The sequence below is a fragment of the Motacilla alba genome, chromosome 2 (genome assembly GCF_015832195.1).
Source record: "Motacilla alba alba isolate MOTALB_02 chromosome 2, Motacilla_alba_V1.0_pri, whole genome shotgun sequence".
NCBI classification, from domain to species: Eukaryota; Metazoa; Chordata; class Aves; order Passeriformes; family Motacillidae; genus Motacilla; species Motacilla alba.
Window position 1 is genome coordinate 115,590,276 of NC_052017.1, and position 22,957 is coordinate 115,613,232.

General features: G+C 34.3%; 1 protein-coding gene across 20 annotated transcripts in view; it reads right to left on the minus strand.

Moving 5' to 3' along the window:
• ASPH (aspartate beta-hydroxylase) overlaps nt 1–22,957 on the minus strand; it is a 113,389-nt gene that overhangs the window by 83,189 nt on the left and 7,243 nt on the right. For 13 of the 20 annotated variants that reach the window (XM_038128845.1, XM_038128858.1, XM_038128855.1 and 10 more), the window contains 3 exons: nt 12,632–12,781; nt 11,854–11,898; nt 10,516–10,584 (listed from right to left, as the gene is read on the minus strand). In XM_038128845.1, the coding sequence (XP_037984773.1) occupies nt 10,516–10,584; nt 11,854–11,898; nt 12,632–12,781 (264 nt within the window). Of the gene's footprint in view, nt 1–3,541; nt 4,617–10,515; nt 10,585–11,853; nt 11,899–12,631; nt 12,782–15,797; nt 16,494–22,957 lie in introns of those variants that run through there. The other 7 variants (XM_038128853.1, XM_038128849.1, XM_038128865.1 and 4 more) reach the window with 5 other exon arrangements.

Sequence of the window (22,957 nt, forward strand, 5' to 3'; positions counted from 1 at the left end):
TAGCCACAAAAAAAAATTAGCGAAAGATGTCAAAATTGCAGTACCAAAAGAGGAAATACAAATCTGTAAGCCAAAATCATTATTAACATTTTTTTCTCTCCTTTTTATTTTCCTTTTCCAGAAGAACTGCAAGTCAGAAAAAAATTATGATTGTTTGTATATCCCCTGCACATAATTATTACTTTGATTGTGCATTTATAATATGCTATATAAGATATACAAGGTCATCTGCTAAACAAAATTAGTTTACTGACAGAAAGCTAACACTCACTTACCTTTAACTGAGCTCAGAGTGCTTGTCTTACCAAAGCCTGTAACTCTCCAAGTGCAAGAGTTTTCATTCATACTAGCACAAAAACCCCTCAAACAAAAAGACACCAAACTTCAGTATATTCTCCACACGTTGCTTTAATATCTCTTGCTTATTTAACTGCCTAATGTCAGAAGAAAAATCCAGATCAGATACACGTGGCAGAAAGCATTTTTGTTCCCTGAAGTCACAGATGTTTATGCTGCATCCTGTATGAGCAGATATAAGAAACCAACAAGCAAATCTTGCCTTTATTAGCCTCATCTTGAGACATACATCCTAACTGACCACAAGAAAGACAATACTTAATGTATTTTATGCTACCGTGACATCATTAAGATAGCTGCTTATCTGATGGAAACCAAACAGGGAATACAGCAATGTATCTCTCCAAAATGACTGATCTGTACACAGCAGCTTTCCCCAGCTCCCAAATTACATTTACAATACAGGTGGGTTTTACCTCTCCCATCTGACCATGAAATGAATTTGAAATCTTTTTCATGCTGCAATATATTCTTCTTCTATGCTGCCATCTAAATGCAACCAATATCAATAACAGTTATGAAAATTTGATTTCTTCTATAGCCAGTCAATTGAGGCTAACTAATAATGAAATTTTTTTAAGGGGGCGGGGGGGGGGGGAATACTGGCAAAAAATTCTGCAATAAAAATTTTAACAGATATGCAAACAATCTCTGTACTCTTTATTCTCTTCAATTCAAAGTTATTCTACACATTATGAGCATTGTGATTTCTCTCTGCCATATAACACTCTTTTACCTTCAAATTAAATACTGCTGAAGGTGGTCACAGAAATCTGGGGTTCAAAGCTTCCAAAAGTTTTCAGCCATTTCAGATGTATAAGTATTAAGGGTTTTTACCCCTATACATTTATTTTGATTAGTATCACAAGAAAGCAAGCAAAAGCTTTGCTATGAAGATTAAGGCAGTATTTTGTTTGAAGACTGGCAATTAAAATATCAAACATTTACCAACAGGTGACAAAGTAAAACAGCCCACAGATTTCTAAAAACACTGGACAAACTGAAAGATTACAATTTTAGTCACAGATATTTATTTCTGGCATTCCAAAAACTAAATATAAATTAACTGTAAGGATTATGAGGGTATCTAATGAAACCTGCATGTCCAATTAAATATAAAATCAGTAAAGTTTCATTCCTTGCAAGGTATAAAACCCAGGAAGTTCTGATCACTTAAACAATATATTTTCCACACATTGGAAAAAACACACATTCCAAAAAAAACATTATTTGCTACTAATTTTCTCCTGTTTTAAATTCTCAAACCAGAAACTGCAGGAGAAAGCAGCAGCCTTGCTCTCTAAAATAATTATTCTAACTTAATAGAAGGCAAAACGCCACAGCTTTCAACCCACACTTTAAAAATACTTTAAAACAATTTAATGACTGTATTCTTATAGTCACGAACAATCAAACTAAAAATCTAGTTTTCAAGTTCCTCAACTAATTTCAAACTATTTGGGCAGACTCACAAGAAAATTGGGATACTGTTCCATTTTCTTTGCTTCTTTGCACATCATACTCAGCTTAATGTTTTTTGCTTTTAAATGCCTTTTTAAAGACAAATGAACAAAAAAAAAAAGCCTGCCATGCTGATATAACTGAATATTCATCTAAATCTTATTACTGTCCTTACTAGCCAAGTTCTGCTTGTAATCACAACTATTAAGAGAATACATGAAAACCAAACTCCTCTATCCCAAACTTCCAGAGAGAACCACAGGTGAGGGTTCAATTGTCAACTCAACAGGAACAACCCCAGGCATGACTGAACACTTCTGAGAAGACTATTTTCCAGAAAAGAAGTACTCTACAAAGATATTTACTTACACTAGCTCTTTGCACCCACCCCTCACCCCTTCTCCCCTGACAAATTCTTCATTCCCACTATAATTGTTTTTGAGCAGATGCCTGCACACTTAATAAAACCAACAAGGAAGTTGCATGATATTAAATCAGAACTGTTGGCCCACCTTTCATATCTGCAGCCCACACTAAACTAATTCACTGTTTACTGACCACCTATCTCAGTGCCTGTAGCTTTCTTGTGGTTCAAGCAATCCACCTCAATTTCACCTGAAAAATTTCCAGTTTATCAATTCATTTTTTAAAAAAAATTGCATAAACTCCATTATACAGAATTCTTATAGCAGATGTTTCCCTTCTCTTTTTGGCAATCTAGGTCCATTACTAGAAGCATCTACAATAGAATTCAATGTTCCATGACAATTTTTAAATTCACATTGAGAGGTATTATTATCCCAAAACAGTGATGAAACTCTTATTTCTAATTCAAATCTTCTTCTAATTAAGAAGAAAACGTCTTCTAAATTAAGATAAAGAAAATTCTTTAACAAAACAACCCAAGCTTATTTATTTCCTACATCTCAGACACTGCAAGTTTCTTGCACTTGCTAACAATTGCTGAGTAATATTCCAGATACACTAGCATTTATTTTTATAATGTTTAGGGGTTTGTTTATTTCTTTTCTTTGCCTTACACTTCATTTATCTTGTTTTAAAAACCATTAAATTTATATGTTGTTAGCTTTCTTATATCCTAATCCCAAATATTTGGAAGAAAATGTGACCAATACTCTCATGGCTCTATTTAATTCATAAACCTTGAGTAGCAGTATTAGCCCATCACAACATTTCACTTGCTTAACACTAGCACATTTTTATTACTTTTAAAAGATTATATAGTACCCTGAATTGGATGATCCAGAGGAAGTTTTTTCAAACAGGCATGTTAAATTGCTTTAAAATGGCATGCCAAAGTCAGTGAAATTTTATTTATTTTAAAAAGAAGTTAAAATTTCAGCCTGCAACTACTAGTGTTTAAACTTGGGGTATCAACTTCATGTAAGAAACCAATACAAACTTCAGCAAAGCAGGCATTACAAAAACCAATTTGATACAATTTTAATAGCAATTTGTTTGAGTACATTATTCATGTTTTAAAAGGGCAGCTCAGTTTCAGCTTTTGACACCTGATACAAACTGCAGGACACAATTATAAACTGCCCTTTCTATACCAGTAACTTCATGATAGCAGACAGAATTCACATACATGGAAAGTATTTTTGGAACAACTGTCATGAAACAGTTTCACAAGAAAAATACTCAAATTTGCAAAACTACATTAAATACTTCAATTTCTCAAGGAATAGAAGACATTAAATTCTAATTTTCAATTACTCTTTAATATATTCAGTATTACAGTAGAAATACATAATTATAGTTTCCCACTTCCACAGAAGGCCCACCTTAAAAACTAAAAGAAATTTGGAACAGCCCTTGTGATGTGATTGTCATATTAAAGAAATGACTGAAGATTTAGCTTGAAAACAGACAAATCAGTGGGAATAAACCATTTGACAGTGTAGCTTCTGAATACATGATGTTAGCTAACTTAGAAATAAATGTTTCTGTAGAATTTTCAAGCACTTATAAATTAGTGCTTTTCTTTGTACGAGTAAAAAGAACCTATCTGAGAAATCAGTGAATCATAAAATAAGTTATTTATTAAAATTATATTTCACAAGAGAATTATCATTGTCATGACTATATTAAGGATTAACATAAAAATATGTATTTGCAAAATGCAGTCATGCTAGAATACTTTATAATCAAGGCTGTTACAAAACGCTTCAGTTAATGTTTGCTAGAAAGACAAATGTTATAGCGTTAACAGCAGAGATTATTACACGTAAGCTTTGTAAGTTTTGTGCACAAAATGCACAAATTGAAGCACATACAGAAACCAACTACACAACCAGAGATACACATTTTATTCTACATATTTACACACCTGTGTAACACTTGCCATCCTGTCACAAAAATGGAAAAATTATTGAAAGGCTTTCAATTACTGAAACAGCATTGCATGGCTAACTTTAGTTCAATCTTTAGAGTGTCCGTTTGGGAGGTTCCCCTCAATGCCATAAATTCTTGCTATATTAAGGTTGATGATTTCATGGACATTTTCGAAAGCCAATCAAATCAGTCTTTCAGTCACTGGTTCTGTAAATCCAAAATAACACAAGTCTTTTTTCCCTGAACCCCTTCATTCTGTGACGTACCATCAACATCATCTGCAGCTTCGCTCTCTTCTTCTTCTAGTATTTCAAAAGGAGTCAATACATCATAGAGAAATGAGAGAAAGCCATAAAACCAATCAGAGCTTTCCTCTGCTAAAATATTAAGGACTTCCTCAAGGGAATCAATATTTTCATTACTGCCATCTTTGGTCAGGCCTATACAAGAATAGAGGAAAGAGAGAGAGAGGGAAGGGGAAAAAAGAGACAGCAGTTAGGTGGAAAGAGGAAACTGTAAAAGGAGGATCTGTGAAAGACATCTCTTGTCATAGACAGAAGTCTTTACAGGAATGCTAACTAGGAAATAGAAAGATGTTAAGAAAGCTGAATCTTTCCAGTACAGACTATAATTTGGGCAATAAACATGCAAAATATTATGCCAGAATCTTACTAAAAAAACAAAAAAAAAGAGAAAAAAGGGCAGTAGCTTTGCTTTCCTTTCTTCCTAGTCCTAAAACTAAACCCATTTATACTCAAGTTTTCTGCCACAGCATTCATCTTTAGATAATTTTTTATCAGTAATCTTTTACTACTTTAAAATCACTTAGTTTGTTTTCTTATTTTTAAACCATTATGTTCAATTTTGAGAGCTTGCAACTGATGGCCGAGAATAACATTTAAAAGTAAAGAGTATATAAACAAACTCATCACAGAGACACACTGTTAAGAATAACATTCTTATCCATGCAGAATTTTGATTTTGCTTAGAAGTGAGGATTCTAATTGCTGAGTTTGCAGTTTGTTTGCTTTGCATTTTTTTAACATGTTCTCAACCATTTTTTTCTATGACAGATTTCTATAGGATGCACTTGATCCTTGGGAATTATTTCCACACCTGAGGATATACAGAACACCAGATGAAAATGAATAGGTAGTCAACATAGAGTATAAGTTTTGTTATATAGAAAATCTAAAGCAAGATAAAGAGCTAAAGTAGAGAAGGCCAGAACACCAAAGAATGAGCTCATCACTGCTAAAGACCCTAATATTAGAAGTTACTATTTTATGTTACAAGACCCACTGATCTAAATAGCATTCGTAAAGAGCAAATAAGCCATAGGTAATGCCTTTTCCCCCTCCTGCTTTGGGGGAGCTCTTGCCTACTTTGTTTGTGTTTTTCAAATTAAAATCATTGTTTTATAGTTGTTACTAAATAACATTTCAAATTTTCAATTCTAGGTAATGCACAACAGAATGACCAGGCAACAACAAACAATTACTGGTACGCTTTAAAGCTGCAGAGGGAGGAATTTCCCCCACTTCTAAACAGAACAAACCTTCATTTGTTTTGCAAAGACAAGCAGAAAAGTGAGCTAAAGGTGAAGACAGATTGTTGAAACGTAAAATTAAGTGAACATGTTGCACATGCAGATTACAAAGCAATATTAGATGGAGGTTAATGAAACATTCAAGATAGAGAAGTTCATGGCAGAGACATTTAACACATTTCAACACATTTTTCTTACAGCACATAGTGAAATTATCAATGATAATTCTGAAGAAACCTCCAAGTCCATGATATTCCACATCCTTGTACGTGGATGTCCAGAACCTCTATTTGAGTGACCAGCCATTCTCTTTAACTTTTCACTGGATAGCCCAAAGGTTTAAAAATGACAGACTGAATCCGGGAGGCAATCAAGGTATTATAAATATCCCTCTCCAACTTCTTCCATGGCTTAGTTCTATAAAAATTAAATTTTATAAACAACTTTATGCACAGTACTCACTTACTCTAATTTGTTTTCAAAATTTGGATAATACAAGATATAAAGATACAAACTGAAGTAAGGATATTTATTGAAGTACAAAATCTCAATATAGGAATGGAAACTTGAATCTAAAAATCTTAAAAGTACAATCTATGTTATAAATACACAATTAATACTTGTGTCATTCTAGTCTGTCAGAATTTCATATAAAAACAAAATGGGGGGAAAACCAAAAAAAAAAAAATCCAACAAAAGAAAAATCCAACACACTACTCCCAAAAGACCTCAGGAAGTCATTTTTGTACACACGTACAGAAACATACAGATGCCCCTGTTATTGCTCAAAGTCAAGAATAAGACTTTTGGGCAACTACATTTATAAAATGGAGTACAGCAGCATATTTTCTTTGAAAATACTAGGACTCCAAAGGGAACCACAGAAATTGGAAGAATATGTCTTACAGTCTTTGTCAAAAGAAAACCAAACAAAAAAACCTAAACCTTTTCTTTACAATTCTTTGCAAAAATTATCCAAGATAAAGATAATGGCCTTTGAATTTAACAAAATAAACCCAAGAACAAAACAAAAGAAACCCTCAGGCAACATTTCAGCCTAAGTTTAAGAAAAAAACCACAGGATTTCGTATGTTTATCTTGCTTTCTAACAAAGAGTACAGAAAAACCACCAACTCCTTAATACTCTGTTTTTCATTTTCATTCACCTCCATAATCAAGAAGAACTGCTTTTCAAAGTAATGACTGATAAGCTCACAAAAGTATTGTAAAAAGTATGTGAAAATTGTGACCAAAGCAGAGCAGCCTTACCCTACTAAAGCAGGGACTCAAAAGGTCTATCTACTTTATTTCAAGAGAAGTCTTAACGACAGTTGAAATCCAAGAGAACCAAGGAGTCAAAATATTTGTCCGTTCAACAGTTACCACAAGCAGTAGGGCACAAGACTTCCCTACATGCATTTAACAAGACAAAGCCCTTCTTCTGCTGTAAACACCTCCTATGAAAATGAGCACAAGCCAACCTTTAACATTTGAAAGTGCTACAGTAGAACACAAGAAAAATAAGAAAGAGCATAAAACTTATCCTAAACAGCTGAACCATGCAAAAAGCATTCTTTTAACACCTATTATCTCACTACAGATTTTTTGAACGTGCAATCAGAGTGACTGCCTGCAAAAGTATTTTTCTACTGTAGGTGAACCAGAGGAAAAGAAGATTTCTTACTTGGATTTTACGGCTTATTACCATTTGACTGCTGACACACAAGGATGGGGTTTTGCCATTTTCTGCATAGCTGGACTACTCTGAACTAAATGCACAAGAACAGTAAAGGGACTGTTTTCTGTAGCTGCAGTTCCAAAACTGTACTAACTACTGCAACCATTTAAGAAGAATTTATCAGGATATTGTTGCTTGTTAAAAGGGACAAAAGTACAAGAAATAGCTTGGCTCCAAAGTGACTATTACAAAAGACATTGGTACATGACACTTTTTTGGTAATACCACTAAAGCTACTGCTTCACTGTACTGATTTAAATCAAGGTCAGATGTGTAGCACTCTCCCTAAGAATAACACCCTTCCGAGAACAGAGTCAAGTGGACAAAAACTGGGAAGCAAAGTACTGCAAACAGCAGCCCCCAAAGGAGCAGAGTACAAATCCTCGCTTCCCGCTACCAGAAGGAATTCTGTAAACAGCACCTCAGAAATATCTATGAAAAAGACAAAATCTGCAAGATAATGGCAGATTAGCTTCAACAAGTTCACATTTCCACCACAGAAATTTTTTAAATAAATGCTACAATACTACATAATTACTTGGGGTTGGTTGAATGGAGGGGGTGTAGGTGGTTTGGGTTTTTTTGGTTTTTTTTACTTCTCTTACGCAGGGAGTAGGGGAAGAGGGGAAGAACAAACTTCTCGCACATCCTTTTGAAAATTAGACAAATCTTTCAAGAGAACCTAATCATATAACCCATGCTAATTCCAACAAATAAAAAAGAACAGATCCCATCATGTATTATACAAACAAGAAATAAAATAATAAATTTTAATTAACTATTTAGGTATGGCCAAGTAGTACAGAAAATTATTAAAACCATTATTTGAAATTCAAAATAAACTCATGCTGGTAGAAGCATTTCTCAAAATGTTAATTAAATTAATTTAAACGTAAAATTTATTTACCATTAATATGAAATTCCATCTTGAAATTTGTAGGGAAAAGTAAAGGTGATGGAAGTGGACAACATTAAACCACTGTACATATCACAACTTCAATACACAATACTAGTGCTGTAATAGCTAAAGAATTGAGGAGAGAAAAACATATGAATTCCTATCATTAAATACCAAACTGCAGTAACTCCTTTTGTACCAGAGAAACCACTTGCTGTTATGGCAGACTGACCCAGAAAAAAAAAAACAGAAAGTAATAAGCCTTCCTAACAAAATCCTCACAAATAAAAGGAGCTTTGCACTCAATATTCAGAAAGTAGGCTTACTATTCAGTTTCCTTTACTACAATGACTTAATTCTGGAAGACAAATTCCTCAAGAGGGAATCCAGTCTTCCAGCTTCTGCACCAATGAAATAATTTCAGTCTGCATTGTGGTGCTCATTTTTTAATTTCATATTAAATTTTAAATGTAAACAAGCATAGTAACTTACAGGGAAGTTCAGTTGATAATATAACATGCTTGTTATTGGAAAAAAAAATCTTTTTATATTCATAATTTTTTCAGCATCACAAAACTTAACAATTTATCATTTCTTTCATACTGCAAAAATTATTCTCAAATTTAAATGAGAATAAATCCTATTTCTAAGCAATTTTTCAAAAATAATAAAAATAAATTTTGATTTGTGACCTTTTAAGGTCACATTTGAAGTACAAGTTTTGAATGCATGATAAGACAAGCTTAGAATAGAAACACTTTCATGTACTGGCAGAACTCCCAGCTATATCAGGCTGCATAAAACAGAGATGGAACAAAGCAGCAGAATGTTTCTGCCTGTATGCGACTGTCAAGAAAAGGATACCCAGCTTCTATACACTACATAATAGACAGAGCAAGATTAGGATTATAAATATACCAAGTATTATCTTAGTCACCAATTATAATTAACACCCAATCTGTAGCCATTCAGAGTGCTGGAGATCCTTTGGAGTGACTCTCACATTCACACCACTGCAAACTGATTCAGTTATGACATGGGTTTTCTATAAACCATGAAGGGATTAAACAAATGAACACACATCCTCCCAAAGACTTGCTTATTTCTCCAGATAAAAGTAGGAAACATAAAATTATGACAAGCTGATTTTTATGGAGTATGAATTTGAACTGGCAAACCGTAACATCCTAATGTACTACTGACAACTTTGACTAGCTTGATACATTCCATTTTGTCCTCTGCGCAAGCTGTTAGTTACTATGCTGGGGGGTTCACTGCTTTGTTCATTTGTTTAATTTTACAGGTTTGTGTGCTCAGCAGAGGTTTAAATTTGAACAAACCAACTAAAGAAAATGTAAAGAAAAGTAAACTTAACTAAAATTTCTACCATCAGGTATGCAAGAATTATCTATCCAAGGCTTGACTGAAGCTGAAGAAGGCAGTGCTTTAAAAGATGTAAGTAAACAACAATAAAATAAAGCATGTCTAGAGATTGAAATATTGAAATTTCCCTTTGAAGATACACAGTGAGCAGAAAGACATCTCACAAGTTACAAGGAACAGAAGCCTAAACCCAGTGTTTCAATGCCAGAGAAGAAAAATTCATGTCATGTACTGTTTCTGAAGGGCAAAAAAAATGAACAGACTTGTGGAGAATTCAGAATAGAAGAAAGACAATACAAAAAATACACTACACAAATAGTCATCTAAGAAGTACAAAGGCATGCCTAAAGTAATTTTAAAATGGACCTGGCTTAACATGTTAACATAAACAATGTTTTCACTCTAGCAACATCTTAGGTCCTGCATCTGATAAATTTATTGATTATCACAACCATCTTTCAACAGTAGCAATAGTATTCAATACAGTAGCATCAACCACCTAAATTTCAAAATCATCCTGTAAGAGTAAATGCTTTCCACTAGCATTGCTACATTAGAAGAAAAATAACAAAAATTGCTGTCAGGTACACACCCAATCCTACAACTTGCATTAAGGAACAAACCCATCACAATAAAATCAACTTAAGATTTTGAACTAGGAAAAAAACAAAGAAACAAACCAGAAATATTGTTTTGACTTAAAAATAAAAAAGCAAAACATGAACATGCCAACTAAATTATATAGATTGTTCCACCTGTATTTGTACTTGCCTAGCAATACTTTAGCATCTTCCACATCAAAATCCCCATCTCCATCAGCATCATATATTCCAAGCTTGCCTAGAAGTGCAAAGAGAGGAAGAAAAGACAATTAGGGATTTGGCCATTTATGTCCAGCAAAATTTTCAATGTGTGATGGTTGACTGTCAATGCTAGGCTGTTACCATATGTTTTTTAACAATCTAGCTGTAATATTCTTAACCACATTTTAAATTTTCTGGGAAGTACTACAAATATTTCAAGTTTCTTTCTGTATTTTCTGCCCTTGAGACCAAACACAAGTTTGTCTTTTTCCTGCGTTGATTTTGCAGCCAATAGATTTAAAGCAAGTCTGTAATATGTACCTGACATGGACATGCTTTGCACAGAATAAAATTTAAGTTCACAAGAAACATTCAACATGTTTGAGGGAAAATAATAAAACAAAAATTCATAAAATAATGGCCATTTGTTTTCTGATTACATGCTTCCTGCAATTCTAAACTCTCAGAAAAGAGATAGCTATTTAGGTATACAGTTTTTAGTGCCAAGTTAATAGAATAGAAGCAGCCTACTTCCCAAACCAAGGAAAACCATTCAAAAATTCTGCCAACAATTGTATATAACCTTCCATGCAGACAAAAAAAAAAGTTGTCCGTCCTTTCATGTAAGACTAACAAAGCAGTTTTCTCACTTTTTGTTTTTGAAACTGCAGCTCTATCAGCCCTAAGAATATGCAAAAGGAGAACTCAGTTTTGATTAAAAGAGAATTTTCAGCACAGAAGCATGGTATCCAGGATTTGAAGTGTCCTGGGACCACCACACTAGTAGAAAGTTATCGAATTATAGGCTTGATAAAATTCAGACACGACTTTTAACAAGACCGAACTCTGCAGAGCTTGCAGAACTTTGTGTCCTTATAGTCTGACAGTTTACTACACTTGTCATTCTCTAAATGAAGACAGAACTTTCCTGCTATCAAAATTAATGAAACATAGTTCTTAATATGGTACTTAGAAAATTACAAAACAGTTTTGTGGAAGAAAAAATTCAGACTTGGGTCTAGAATAGAAAAATATGTTCATCACCATTGTATGGAAGCAACCCATTAGGAAGGAGCCGTATCTGTTTATGGATAAATACAGCAGACTGGTGCAAAAATACAACCCTCTAGAAATAAGAATGATATCATCTTCAAAACCATGAAGAATGAGACAGATGAGAAATGGCTGAGCTTCATGTCATTGAAGAAGAAGAGTAATTCTTAAAAAAAAATTAAAACCATAGTAAAGTAAACCAAAACTTTCAGCCAAGGCACTGTAAAACAAGCTTATTTCTCTAATATCCTACCTTGTAGGACCTCTGACAAGTTATAACGGAAATCCTTTGCTTTGGCTGCATGCATGGTAAAAATACAAAAAACATTATTTGCATCACTAGACCCACTTAAGTTTCAAACCAGAAATTTTTTTTTCTGAAAAAAATCAGTCCGGATCAAAAAAAAAAGCATGTACCAACAGATTTGTAAATTTTGTAAAGCCACCAGGTGCAAAAGTACATGTTGAATCCTACAACATCAGGGAAAACAGCTGTACCTATGGACATACATCTTGAAATTTGAGATAGTGTGTCGTAACCTTAAATATTTTATTAACAGTACTGTCTTAAAATTGTCAAATTGAGATAGAATCATCACCACTATAAACTTAAAACTGAGGTCATTAAACATCTCACTTGTGAGAGGATGACTGATCAGTAGTCCTGACCCTACAGGCATCACAGTCCATCAGAGCAGAGCTAACATTAGCTGCCTACTTTCAACCACTGCTGCGAGTTTCTGAGAGCTTAAATTCAAACTGCATATTTAGCTGACCTCTCAAATTAACTACAGTATACATGTTACAAAGACATCCTACAGGAGGGTAATACCCTTTTATGAGAACCCCACTTTAACATCATAATAGTGCTCAGCATTAAAACACATTTTGAACCACACTGCCTATTCTTATCATGTAGATAATTTGCAAACACTATAGCAGACATATAATCTATCTAAAAACATAAAATGGCATTCATTTAATGCACATCATAACATTATTAGAAAAATCTTAAGATTTAGAATTCTTACCTAGAACTTCTTCATAATCTACAAGTTCAAACCAGACAACTGCTACTGATGTCCAAACTCCCAGCAAAGCAATTACCATAAACCAGGTGAAAAATGAGCTTCCAGAGAGGCCTTCTTTCTTTCCATTTTTGCTTCCTCCATGCTTAGTCTCTGTTAAAATAAAACAAGAAGAAAAAACAGATGTAAGAGTTAGAAAATTATTATTGAGGATACAATTATAAAACTTGGTGCTTATGATTACACAGAATACAAGACATTTCAGCAACAACGGTGGAGTTTGTTGTTGTGGTGAAGTTTTTTGGTTGGTTGGGTTTTTTAAACTTTACCACCTTTACTTGCTCTCCATTTCATTATGAATTACTGTGAGATGCTTGATGATAGTCTAAGCAAAAGCCTCACAGCCAACCAAACACCAAAGCCCCCATCTGTCTTGCAAGTTAGCTGAAAATTCTGCCTTGTTCCCCTCTGATGTCTATTTACACAGAGCTTCACATTTTTGAGATGCTTTGCATTTGTTCTCCGCAGTTCCCAGACTGCCACCAGAGGCCAGTATGACCAGCAGAAAAGCTTTGCAAGAGAAGCATTTCTCCTAAACTGAGCTTCAAAAGTAGTCAAAATAGCTCACAGAACCAACGTGACAATTCAAATAGCCTAAGAAAACTCTAAAATCTGAACTATGTTAAGGGTAAGACTTCAAATTCAGAACATTTTGCCAACTAAAACCATCTTCCCTTATGCTTAGAATTAAACAGAGATTCACTCCATGCTAAACAATTTTAGAATGTCAGTCCTATGGAACATACAAGTAAAAGCATGACACAGAGACATAACACAAATCATGGTTTCCCTTATAACTGCACATATGGAAAGTAAATATATATAAAAAATTACACATAATTGTAAACACAAGACTGCAAAAGACCTTGACCCAGCATATGTGTAGCAACTTTCAAATGGGCATCATCACTAGAGAAGACATAAATTGCTTAGTCTGTTGTTTTAGGATTGTTTTAGTGAAAAAGGGATATGCATATATATATATAAAAGTAAATAAATATGTACCCAAAAAGATGCCTGCCTGTGGCCTTCCTCAAAGTTCAAGGTCTGCTCTTCTGCCCCCTGACATTACTGCTACAAGGGTGGCACTTGGCTGCAGTTTCAAGTCCATTAGTCTATTCCACTTCATTCCATTCCAAAAACCAAGTTTTGCCTGCTCAGCCACATGCAGACCCAGTTATTCATTCAAGCAAAACTATTTCTTACATGATGTAAAGAACACTGCAAGAAGCTTTGTCATGAATATTGTGATAAGCTAAGGAGTTATCTTTATACTAATTGAAAGTAATGTTAGATGTATTTATCAACACTGATCATAGAAAAAGTCAAAAAATACTCTTAGAAGGTAAATACCAACACAATTGGTTTTTTTTTAAATAAATTGGTGTATCTGAAAGATAAGTAATGAGATGGGTGACTGACTTGTTTTTGTAACAGGAACTATATATAAGTATTCTCTGACCCTGCTTGCCAGCAGGTTTACAGCTGTAATAAAATACTCTTTTATTACATTCATTGTGCTTTATACAAAGTTCAGACCAATATAAAAACCACTAACCCATGCCAACTCTTATTCAGCTCAGCATTTTACTGAAAAAAAGAATTCTTTTATTAACACTACTCCCTTGAAAGATCAAACACCAACTATTTAGTTTCTTTTCTACATTAAACACAAATGCCCAATAATATTCAGAGAGAAACTGAGGTAACTTAGCCTCACATCAAGCATGAATCATTTGCTACTGCACAGTCCTCTAATTACATATATGCAGGGTCCACATACACAGCTCATTGTAACATCTCTCTTGTGGGAAATGTAGGGGTAGCCTGAAAATTGAGGGACAGACAAGCAGCGTCTGCATTCAGAAATATGTTCAATAGTATGAAAATTACTTACAGTACTCTTGAACTGGTAATGTTAATACTGAGAAATAAACAATTACAGTATGTAACAGCAGGGCTTCACTACACCTGTGTAGCAGGGCAGTCAATGAAAGCTTTACATATATTTAAAATGAAGTTCCTAGGTTAAAAATAGTTTAAATGATTCCAGATTGCAACTTGGTTCTAGAGCAAACAGGAAAGAGGATCTTACTGCATTTCACTTATTTGCCTTACTGTTTTCTACCATTTACTGCTATTTGCCTTCCAAGACAGAAGCTTTACTTATCAGAAGAACAAGGAAATGAAAGAAAATACAACTTATTTAAGTAATCAAGCAGAACTATTCAGATTTTTTCCAGTATAAGAGATTGTTCCATGCAAATTCCTCAAAAATAGATTCTGCTATAAGAATGTAGTTCACAATAGTCCCAAAGGCATATTTTTATGCTGGGGCTTTCTACCTTATAGCAAAATTATTTACAAAACTCTTGAATAACAACTCAAGCACAGCAGCTTGATCACGCGACACTTTTATATAAATGGAGGTTATGTAACAAAAAAATTTACCTATGATCTGCACAAATAATGCTACACGCAGGGTCAGAACAAAACACTGCAAGAACTGAAGCGGGCTCACAGCTCATTCCAAACAGTTAATTCTCAACTCAAGCCCTTTCCCTGCACATGCTGCCAGCCGTGCCAGAAGTAGGTCACTTGCCATATCTGGTAAGCCTGTGCTTACACCACCAGATGTCTTTATGCAGACATCAGAAAGTCTTAAAGCACGGTCTACCACTCAACAGCAAATCTATAAAATCCTGTACCTCACCGACCCCCCCAGTGAGTCACATCTAGCTAAAAATGTATGAAAACCTTTTTTACTTTAGCTTACCTTCAAGACACCTTACAATTTTACGTTCTCTAAAAATTACTTTGAAGTCAAATATTTGAAGACAAAACAGTATGTCTTATGTTAATTTATGCTCTATTAGGCAAAATATTATTTACAATTAAACACTGGCCATAAATTCATGGAATACCTCTAGTCCAGAGAACATGTAATCAAAGAGAACAGAGGCAGCCTGCAACTCGGACTAGACAGCAAACTGGCAGGAAAACATACAACACTAAGCCAGTTATTTTGCTCATTACAAAATCAGACATAATCGGTATTTGCAAGTACACATTTTCCATTTGCTCAAAAAAAAAAAGGTTAGGATTATACCTGTATCGTCAGCCATAACATTAGTGCCCGATTTCCACCAACAAAGCGAGTGTGTCAGTATATCCAAAAATTAATGCTGAAGGCAGAATAAGAAATATCCTCACTGTTATCCTCCTGTTCGCAACAGGAGCAAACAGGTTTCCTAAAGCCAGCTCAGCTGGAACCTGAAACTGGACCCAAGAGAAACCTCTCCTCCAAATCTATTTTTAGAGCAGTTATCCTCAGGAGCCAAACGCTTTTCAGAACTCATATGGCAATCTAGTTCTGACGACAATGAAATTCACTTACTCCTCCTAACAGAGCATCCTGGGTAGTTGATCCTTTCCCCTCCCCTTAATCCTCCAACATCAAAAACAACAGCGAATGAAACCAAGCACATTGTACTATAGTACTTCTGCTGCAATTTATGCCACAGTGCTTCTAAGGACATTAAATCCATTCGCATCAGCTGAAACACAAGTCTGGACACAAAGCTTGCCTGCTTGCATTTGTTACATTGGCTCTCATCCAAGAAACTTTCTCCATGTTGGCACTCCCCTACCAGGCTCTGAGTATCCCTGCAGAGACTGCTCATTTGAAACTTGCTAACTACTTGAAGAAAAAAGAGACAACTACTTTCTATAATGTAGTTCTGAGTCTTCTAAAATAATTACTTGAAACCAACCTCATGCATTCTTGCCAAGCACTTTTCATATCAGAAGTGTAACACATTGTATTTACTTCTGGCAGGCAGACCCTTTCCAGAAAGGGTTAACACAAAATTATCTCACTCATCCCTCCCTTAAATTCTGACAAAATGCATACTGCCTGTACAATTTAAAGCTAATATAAATTAAATCACCAATACACCCTCTTCTTAAGGACCAGAAAAAGAGCAAAAACCCGTAATTACAATTTTCAACTTTTTTCCCCATCTTCAATTTTAGCAAACTATTATTTTCCCATAGCTTATCAAACAAAAGCCAGCTGCTTTTAGGTGGAAGCCAGAAACAAACTAATTTCTCACTCTCTACAACCATAAAAAAAGCTTTAAGATCTACCACTCTGCCCTCCTATCCCCATGCTTCTTTAAATAACACAGCTACCTGGTAGATGGAGTGAACAGAAGACTGTTACAGCTACTTTGAAAAACAACACGTATCTCCTCTGGTTTTAACATCCAGCAAATGCAATTCCCAAGAGTTCAAGGGAGAAAAATTGAGAAACACTAGAGCTTAAGACTTTTCATATAGATGAAAAGGAACTACAGGCAGTTGATTCTGTAACTAGTGTGTCTTTTAACTATCTTTAAAGCCATTTAAATACATTAAATTGATCAGATGCTTTAAGAAAGACCTCCTGACTAATACATTTCAGTAACGTAACTGATGCACAAGCAATTAAGTGCAAAACAGGGAGAAATTTACACAGAGTGAAAGTAACCAAACATGGAGAAATAAAAAAAAAAATTCAAAACTATTTTACATGCAATGACATTTATTATAATATCTATTATATATAAACAACACAGTGTTTTGACAGGCATCAGAATAGGCAATTCACAACAAATTCACTTCAGCTGCGCCTGCATTTGCAGACACCAGATCTTACCACAAGTGCACTCATAAAGCATTTAACTGATGCTGGGAACCTCCCCATCCACTAATATATATTATGGGGGGATTGGTCTGAACCAGACCTTACCTGGCTGAATGCCCATAATGATTTCAGCACATCTTTTAGCACCTTTCACTCAGACCTAAGTGAGCCAATTCCATTCAGGGACAACAAGCACAAGGCTTACAAGGAAAGTGAGTTGAGAGAATCCAGAAAATAATTTCAAACGTACAGTCCAAATCTGAACTAATACACATATGTCGACCTCTAGCCAAGTACCCAGAGTTTCAATCTTGTGCCCTTTAAAAATTAATTCATTGCAAGAAAGACAAACATCTTCCTTCCTGAAAGGGGAGGCTGCAGCTAAAATGGGCAAACTCTTCAAACTCATCAAAAGGAAAAAGGACCAAGAGAAAGATGGATCAAGGTTAGCTCAAAGTACCACACAATATCATTTTTGTTAGTTTTATGAAAGACAAATGTTAAGCTGAATATGTATCTACTTAAAATGAAATGTGACATTGGGACAGCAAAGTCAACAGTGTTGACTTCTTACAATGTCTCATCTCTACTGTGTTCAGATGCTGTGACTGCTGCTTCTTTTTGAAGTAATTCCAATTGCTTCCCTACCACTCAAAGTTATTATTCTTCACCTGAATTATATAACCATTCCAAAATCTAAAAACTATCTTCAAGTTAGTTGTGCTACAACTATGCAGCCCCTGTATTTTAATTATTTTACAGAAGTATAACTGACAATTCAGACTAGCAGCATTAGTTATACCTCTACATCACTACCAAAGTGCAAGCAAAGAAACTTAGAGAGGAAAAATAGTCAATTATGAACATAAAATGTCAGGCTTCAAATTATCAAGCTAAGCTTTTCCAGAAAGGTGATTAGGAAGTTATATCGAAGAAATTACAATTTATCACTTGAAGATAAGGGTGCACAAAAACAAGCAGTCACTACAAACTAGAAATATACACTAAAAGAAAAAGCAATAAAACATGACCCTCAAAGAAACAACTAAAAATCACATTTCAGAAGTAAAAACTATCAATCAGCTAGATTAAAGGGAGATTTTAGAACACGTGCTTTTAAGAAGAAAACGCAGTGTGATAAAAAGCAGATACAACAGAGAATTATAAAGCTAAAATAAGGTACAAAAGAACTGTCTTATCACCAACAGAGCAGAACTAGTAGCAGTGCAAAGACCGAAAACAACCTCTATTTTATAAGCACAGCCTACTACTGCTTGAAATTTTTGGCAAATTATCTTGTCCAATATGATTAATGATAAAGCAACTGCTGCAAGCCCCTTCCACTAATAGATCTGCAGGTCTAAACTGCAGATCTGCAGATTTCAAACTGATTGTACACAGAGGGATTTATTAGATTGGGTCTGTAATAAGTATTTTCACTGAAGTGTCTCAGGAAATTCAGAGCCTTCTCTGTTGATATTCCCCTACCTATTTTCTCCTTTTCATTAAAATACAAGGGTTTTTTTCACTCTCTCACTACGGAGAGACAGGTCATGTGAGTGTATACACACACACAGCCTTTTTGTAATATGTATTTTTGTAATTGACACAATAAGCACATATTGAACTGTTGCATTCCAAGAAGTCCCTACACCATAATGATTCCAAGTGCTAATCCAAAATCAAAATTATTTTCATCTTTCATTTTTACTCATTGTTATTCTATATCACAGATAGAATAATACACTTTCAATGGACAAATCTGTGCTTTTATGAACTCCATTTTATTTTTTAAAGGGAGACGGGGTTACTATTTTCTGTTTACTTTACAGATGGAATAGAGATTTTTAATAAAATACTTATGATATTGTTTATGAAATATTCCAACCTTAAATTGTCACTAACATCCATACTCAGAAATTTTTGTTTGTTTTATGGCAGCAGGGTCTTTAGAGGTAAGATCTAAAGTTTTAGGTAAAGGTTCACTTTCAATAAATTCAATAAAAAATCTTTGCAATACAACATTGATTCTTCCTTTTTGTTTCTAAGAAATTTTCTTCAGCACTACAACCTTAAGGGAAATGAGGAGGAGGGGAAATAGCTTTTTTAATTACTATTTTCTCATTAAAAACTAGATCGCTGATCTGAACTTTGTATAATCTAGACTATACGGTTATAAAGATACCTCAGCAGGCTCCCAAAAGACTTTAAAAATCTATATCAAATTTACTGATTAGGAATGGGGAAACTGAAGGAACAGAAAAAGCACTAACTTCAAAGGAACTACAAAGACAAGAACATAAATTTGAAATAAAAGTCACTAACTGAAATTCAATTTTGGCTCTCCTGCTGACATGTAACAGATTTTTATCTTAGTATTTGAGGAATTAATCCTTATTTCACATATAATCAATCCAAACATAAACATTTATGTCTTTAATTTTCAATCCCTACAAGATTTCTCACAGTAAAATAACCCACCATGCAAACAATCTAAAAACATAAATACTGAAAGCAAGAGAAAAGTCATAAATTCAGGATTAGACAACAAAGCAGGCTGACTGTGGAGATGCTGGGAATGATCAACTGAAGGGGAAAAAAAATAGTTCGCAAAAAAAAGGGATGCATCACAAAATATGTTAAATAACTCTAGGATCATAAGCATCCAGCTGAACTCCCTAGTGAAAGGAAGCTCCTCCCTTCAAGAGATGAAGTGATTGCACTGAAACATCTCCTTGAATTCCTCATTTAGTCAGGATGTGAAAGATCAGACTTAGTTCTCTCCTCTAGGGAACACTGTCTGAACTTCTTTGTAGGTCTAAAAGACGTTTTTAAGTATACCCAAACATATAAGATCAAAGCCATTTTAGTTCCTCAAGAATCGGATCTGAGATCCTGTTATCTGAAAATATACTTCAAGCACAAGAGACATATAGGTTTTTAGTTGTTTTATATTCAGTTTATAAAGAGATGGTCAATAAGTCCATTTCTGAATACAAGCTGCTATATTTCAAAGTACCTTTAAGCTTAGAGATAGCTTTCTGACTCACAGGGAACATCACAGTATTTAGAAGAGTTTTTTAGTTGCAAGCTGAGGTGATGTGTTACTAAGTCAGAATTATTTATTCTTCAGAAATCAAAAAAAAACCAAAACAAGAATAAGATTATCATCTGGCTGACTGAAGTTATGCATCATCTTCAGGGTGGGTTTTTTTTAAATTTATTAAATAATTATTCTTCAGTAGTTATATTTTTTCTGACTATAAACAAATCCTATTGCTTTCCATTTACATGATTCTTCAAAGACATACACAACAAAAAAAAATTAAATTTATTCCCAGGAAATCTGCTCTGAAAACCCATCATAATAATAACTAGCTTCAGGGTTGTTGGTTGTTTGGGATTTTTTTTAAACCCTAAGGATTTGTCTCTATGAGAAAAACAGTCAAAAACAAAAGAAAAGGAGAAATTTAGTGAGAAATTCTGTCCTAGGAGGTTGCACAGTTTCAAGAGGCTTGTCAAAAGCACTTGATTAAATACAGCAGAGCAGTGGGCTCTACTTGCAGTGCTGGCTCCACACTTCTCAGTGAGATTTGGAGACCAGCTGTTTGCCCATAAGAGCTGCTGCTGTTAACAACTTTCTTCTCAAGTCTTGTTTATCTAAGCATAACTAATCAAGTCAGAGAAGGAGAAAAGAAGACAGAGATGTATATTCATAAGACAAAATCCTGAATCTGCACTTGCTTCTTTTCTAAATGTCATAGAAAGATGATCACTTCCAAAACCTAGTCAAATTTTGTCCAAGCCATGTTTTGGCTTTTTATTTTAGTTTTTGATTATTTGGATGACTGTTTTTTGGGTAGTTCCTCAAGAAGGATTTATTACAAGGAAGAAATACACACAGATGTGCACACAGCTTAAATGACTAAAAACAACATTGCTTACAACTTGACTTTGTTAATGAATACTATCAACAGCAATATATTTAAATCAATGTTTATTGCATCTCTCACTATCTGAATACTTTGGATTACTTTTTCTTTTAAACCTTTTCTCCACAAACTTAAAGATAGTACAATAACAAGCTGAGACAATTAGCACTGGAAGAAAAAAATCCAAAAAATACAGGAGTCGTGTAAAGACAGAATAAAAATATTCTGTTATACATGTATCTAATCTAAACAGCTTTGTACAGAAAAGTCCATACTTTTCCCAAACACTTCTGTCAATTTTCTCTAGTTCTGTTTTCATGTGTATACAAACATAGCACAGAATTAAAGTCAAAACTATGTAGAACGTGCCTCTTGTAAACTTACTTGACTCAAACATCAAGTCAGGAGGTTCAAGGTTAAGCTCACATGCTTAAAAAGAAATTTTAGTTTGCCTCCAGCTGTAGGAACAATATCTCTGTAACACCAATGAGTAGACAAAATACTGATTTTAATTGTACAAATTACTTAAAGATTTTTAGTAGCTGCTACTTTGATTAACCAGCTCTCTCCCACAGAACATTTGGAAATAAGATCTAAAATTATACAATCTACCTATCTTGCATTTGAATGACTCAATGTAGCCAACAGTCCTACATAATTACTAGGTTAATTAAATAGATGGTAGTATTTAGGACGGAGCAGAGTTCAGGGAAGGTAAACGTGGAGAGGAAATACAAGAAATACTTGGGCCTAGAACATGCAAATTTTGCTGGTGGTGACCTTTAAAAAAGATTCTATTACATAAGGTTGAAAATCCTCATTGCCGTACATAACATTCTGGCACTAATTTAAGGGTATTTTTTCCTTGTTCCATTTTCCTATCCTGTAATGTGGGTCACACCAATTTGTTTTAGCAACAAGTCCTAATTAAGCCACAAAATAAAGAAAACAGACTATGTTGGTTTAGTTCTTTAAATTTTTCTCATGCTTTGAGGGAGTTCAAATAGAAAAATTCCAGCTGTCACACAAGCACCTACAACTCTGCTTTTCACAGGTTTCTGCTCATGGTAAGAAAGAACATTTCAAAATGCTTAAAATGCCAAAAATTTATCAGAGTTTTCAAGTCTGATACTAAGCCAATTTAATTAGGTATTTGTCGACGGGGTGCTATGCACCTGCAACTCTTTGGACTACAAAACAGGTTTCAGATATCTCATATGTTACTAAAATATATTTTTAGGAGATCTCAGTTGCAGAGAAATTGCTGTTTATAGAACCTTCTGGCTTTAAGAGATATGTCTGTGTTTTCTAGTCACTATGTGTCCTCTAGCTACTATAGAAAGAAACAGGACTACAGTGACAAACTGCTATGTGAACTTTCTTTAAGAATTTTTAAATTTAAAAAACACCAGAGTGAGGAATGAGAAAGTGAGATATGTTGCATTAGTAATTAATTGTCAGTTAACAAACAGAACCTCAGGAAACAAAACTGCAAAACCAGAAAACCACTACTGAGTAGTTACAACTCCCTCTAGCTATTAGATGTTTTGTAAACGAAGTCTTCAAGCAAACAACTTGGTCACATTTGTTACATCAGGTTAAGTACATGCATAGTAAGAGTGCAACTCCACATGAAGAAAATTGCAATTG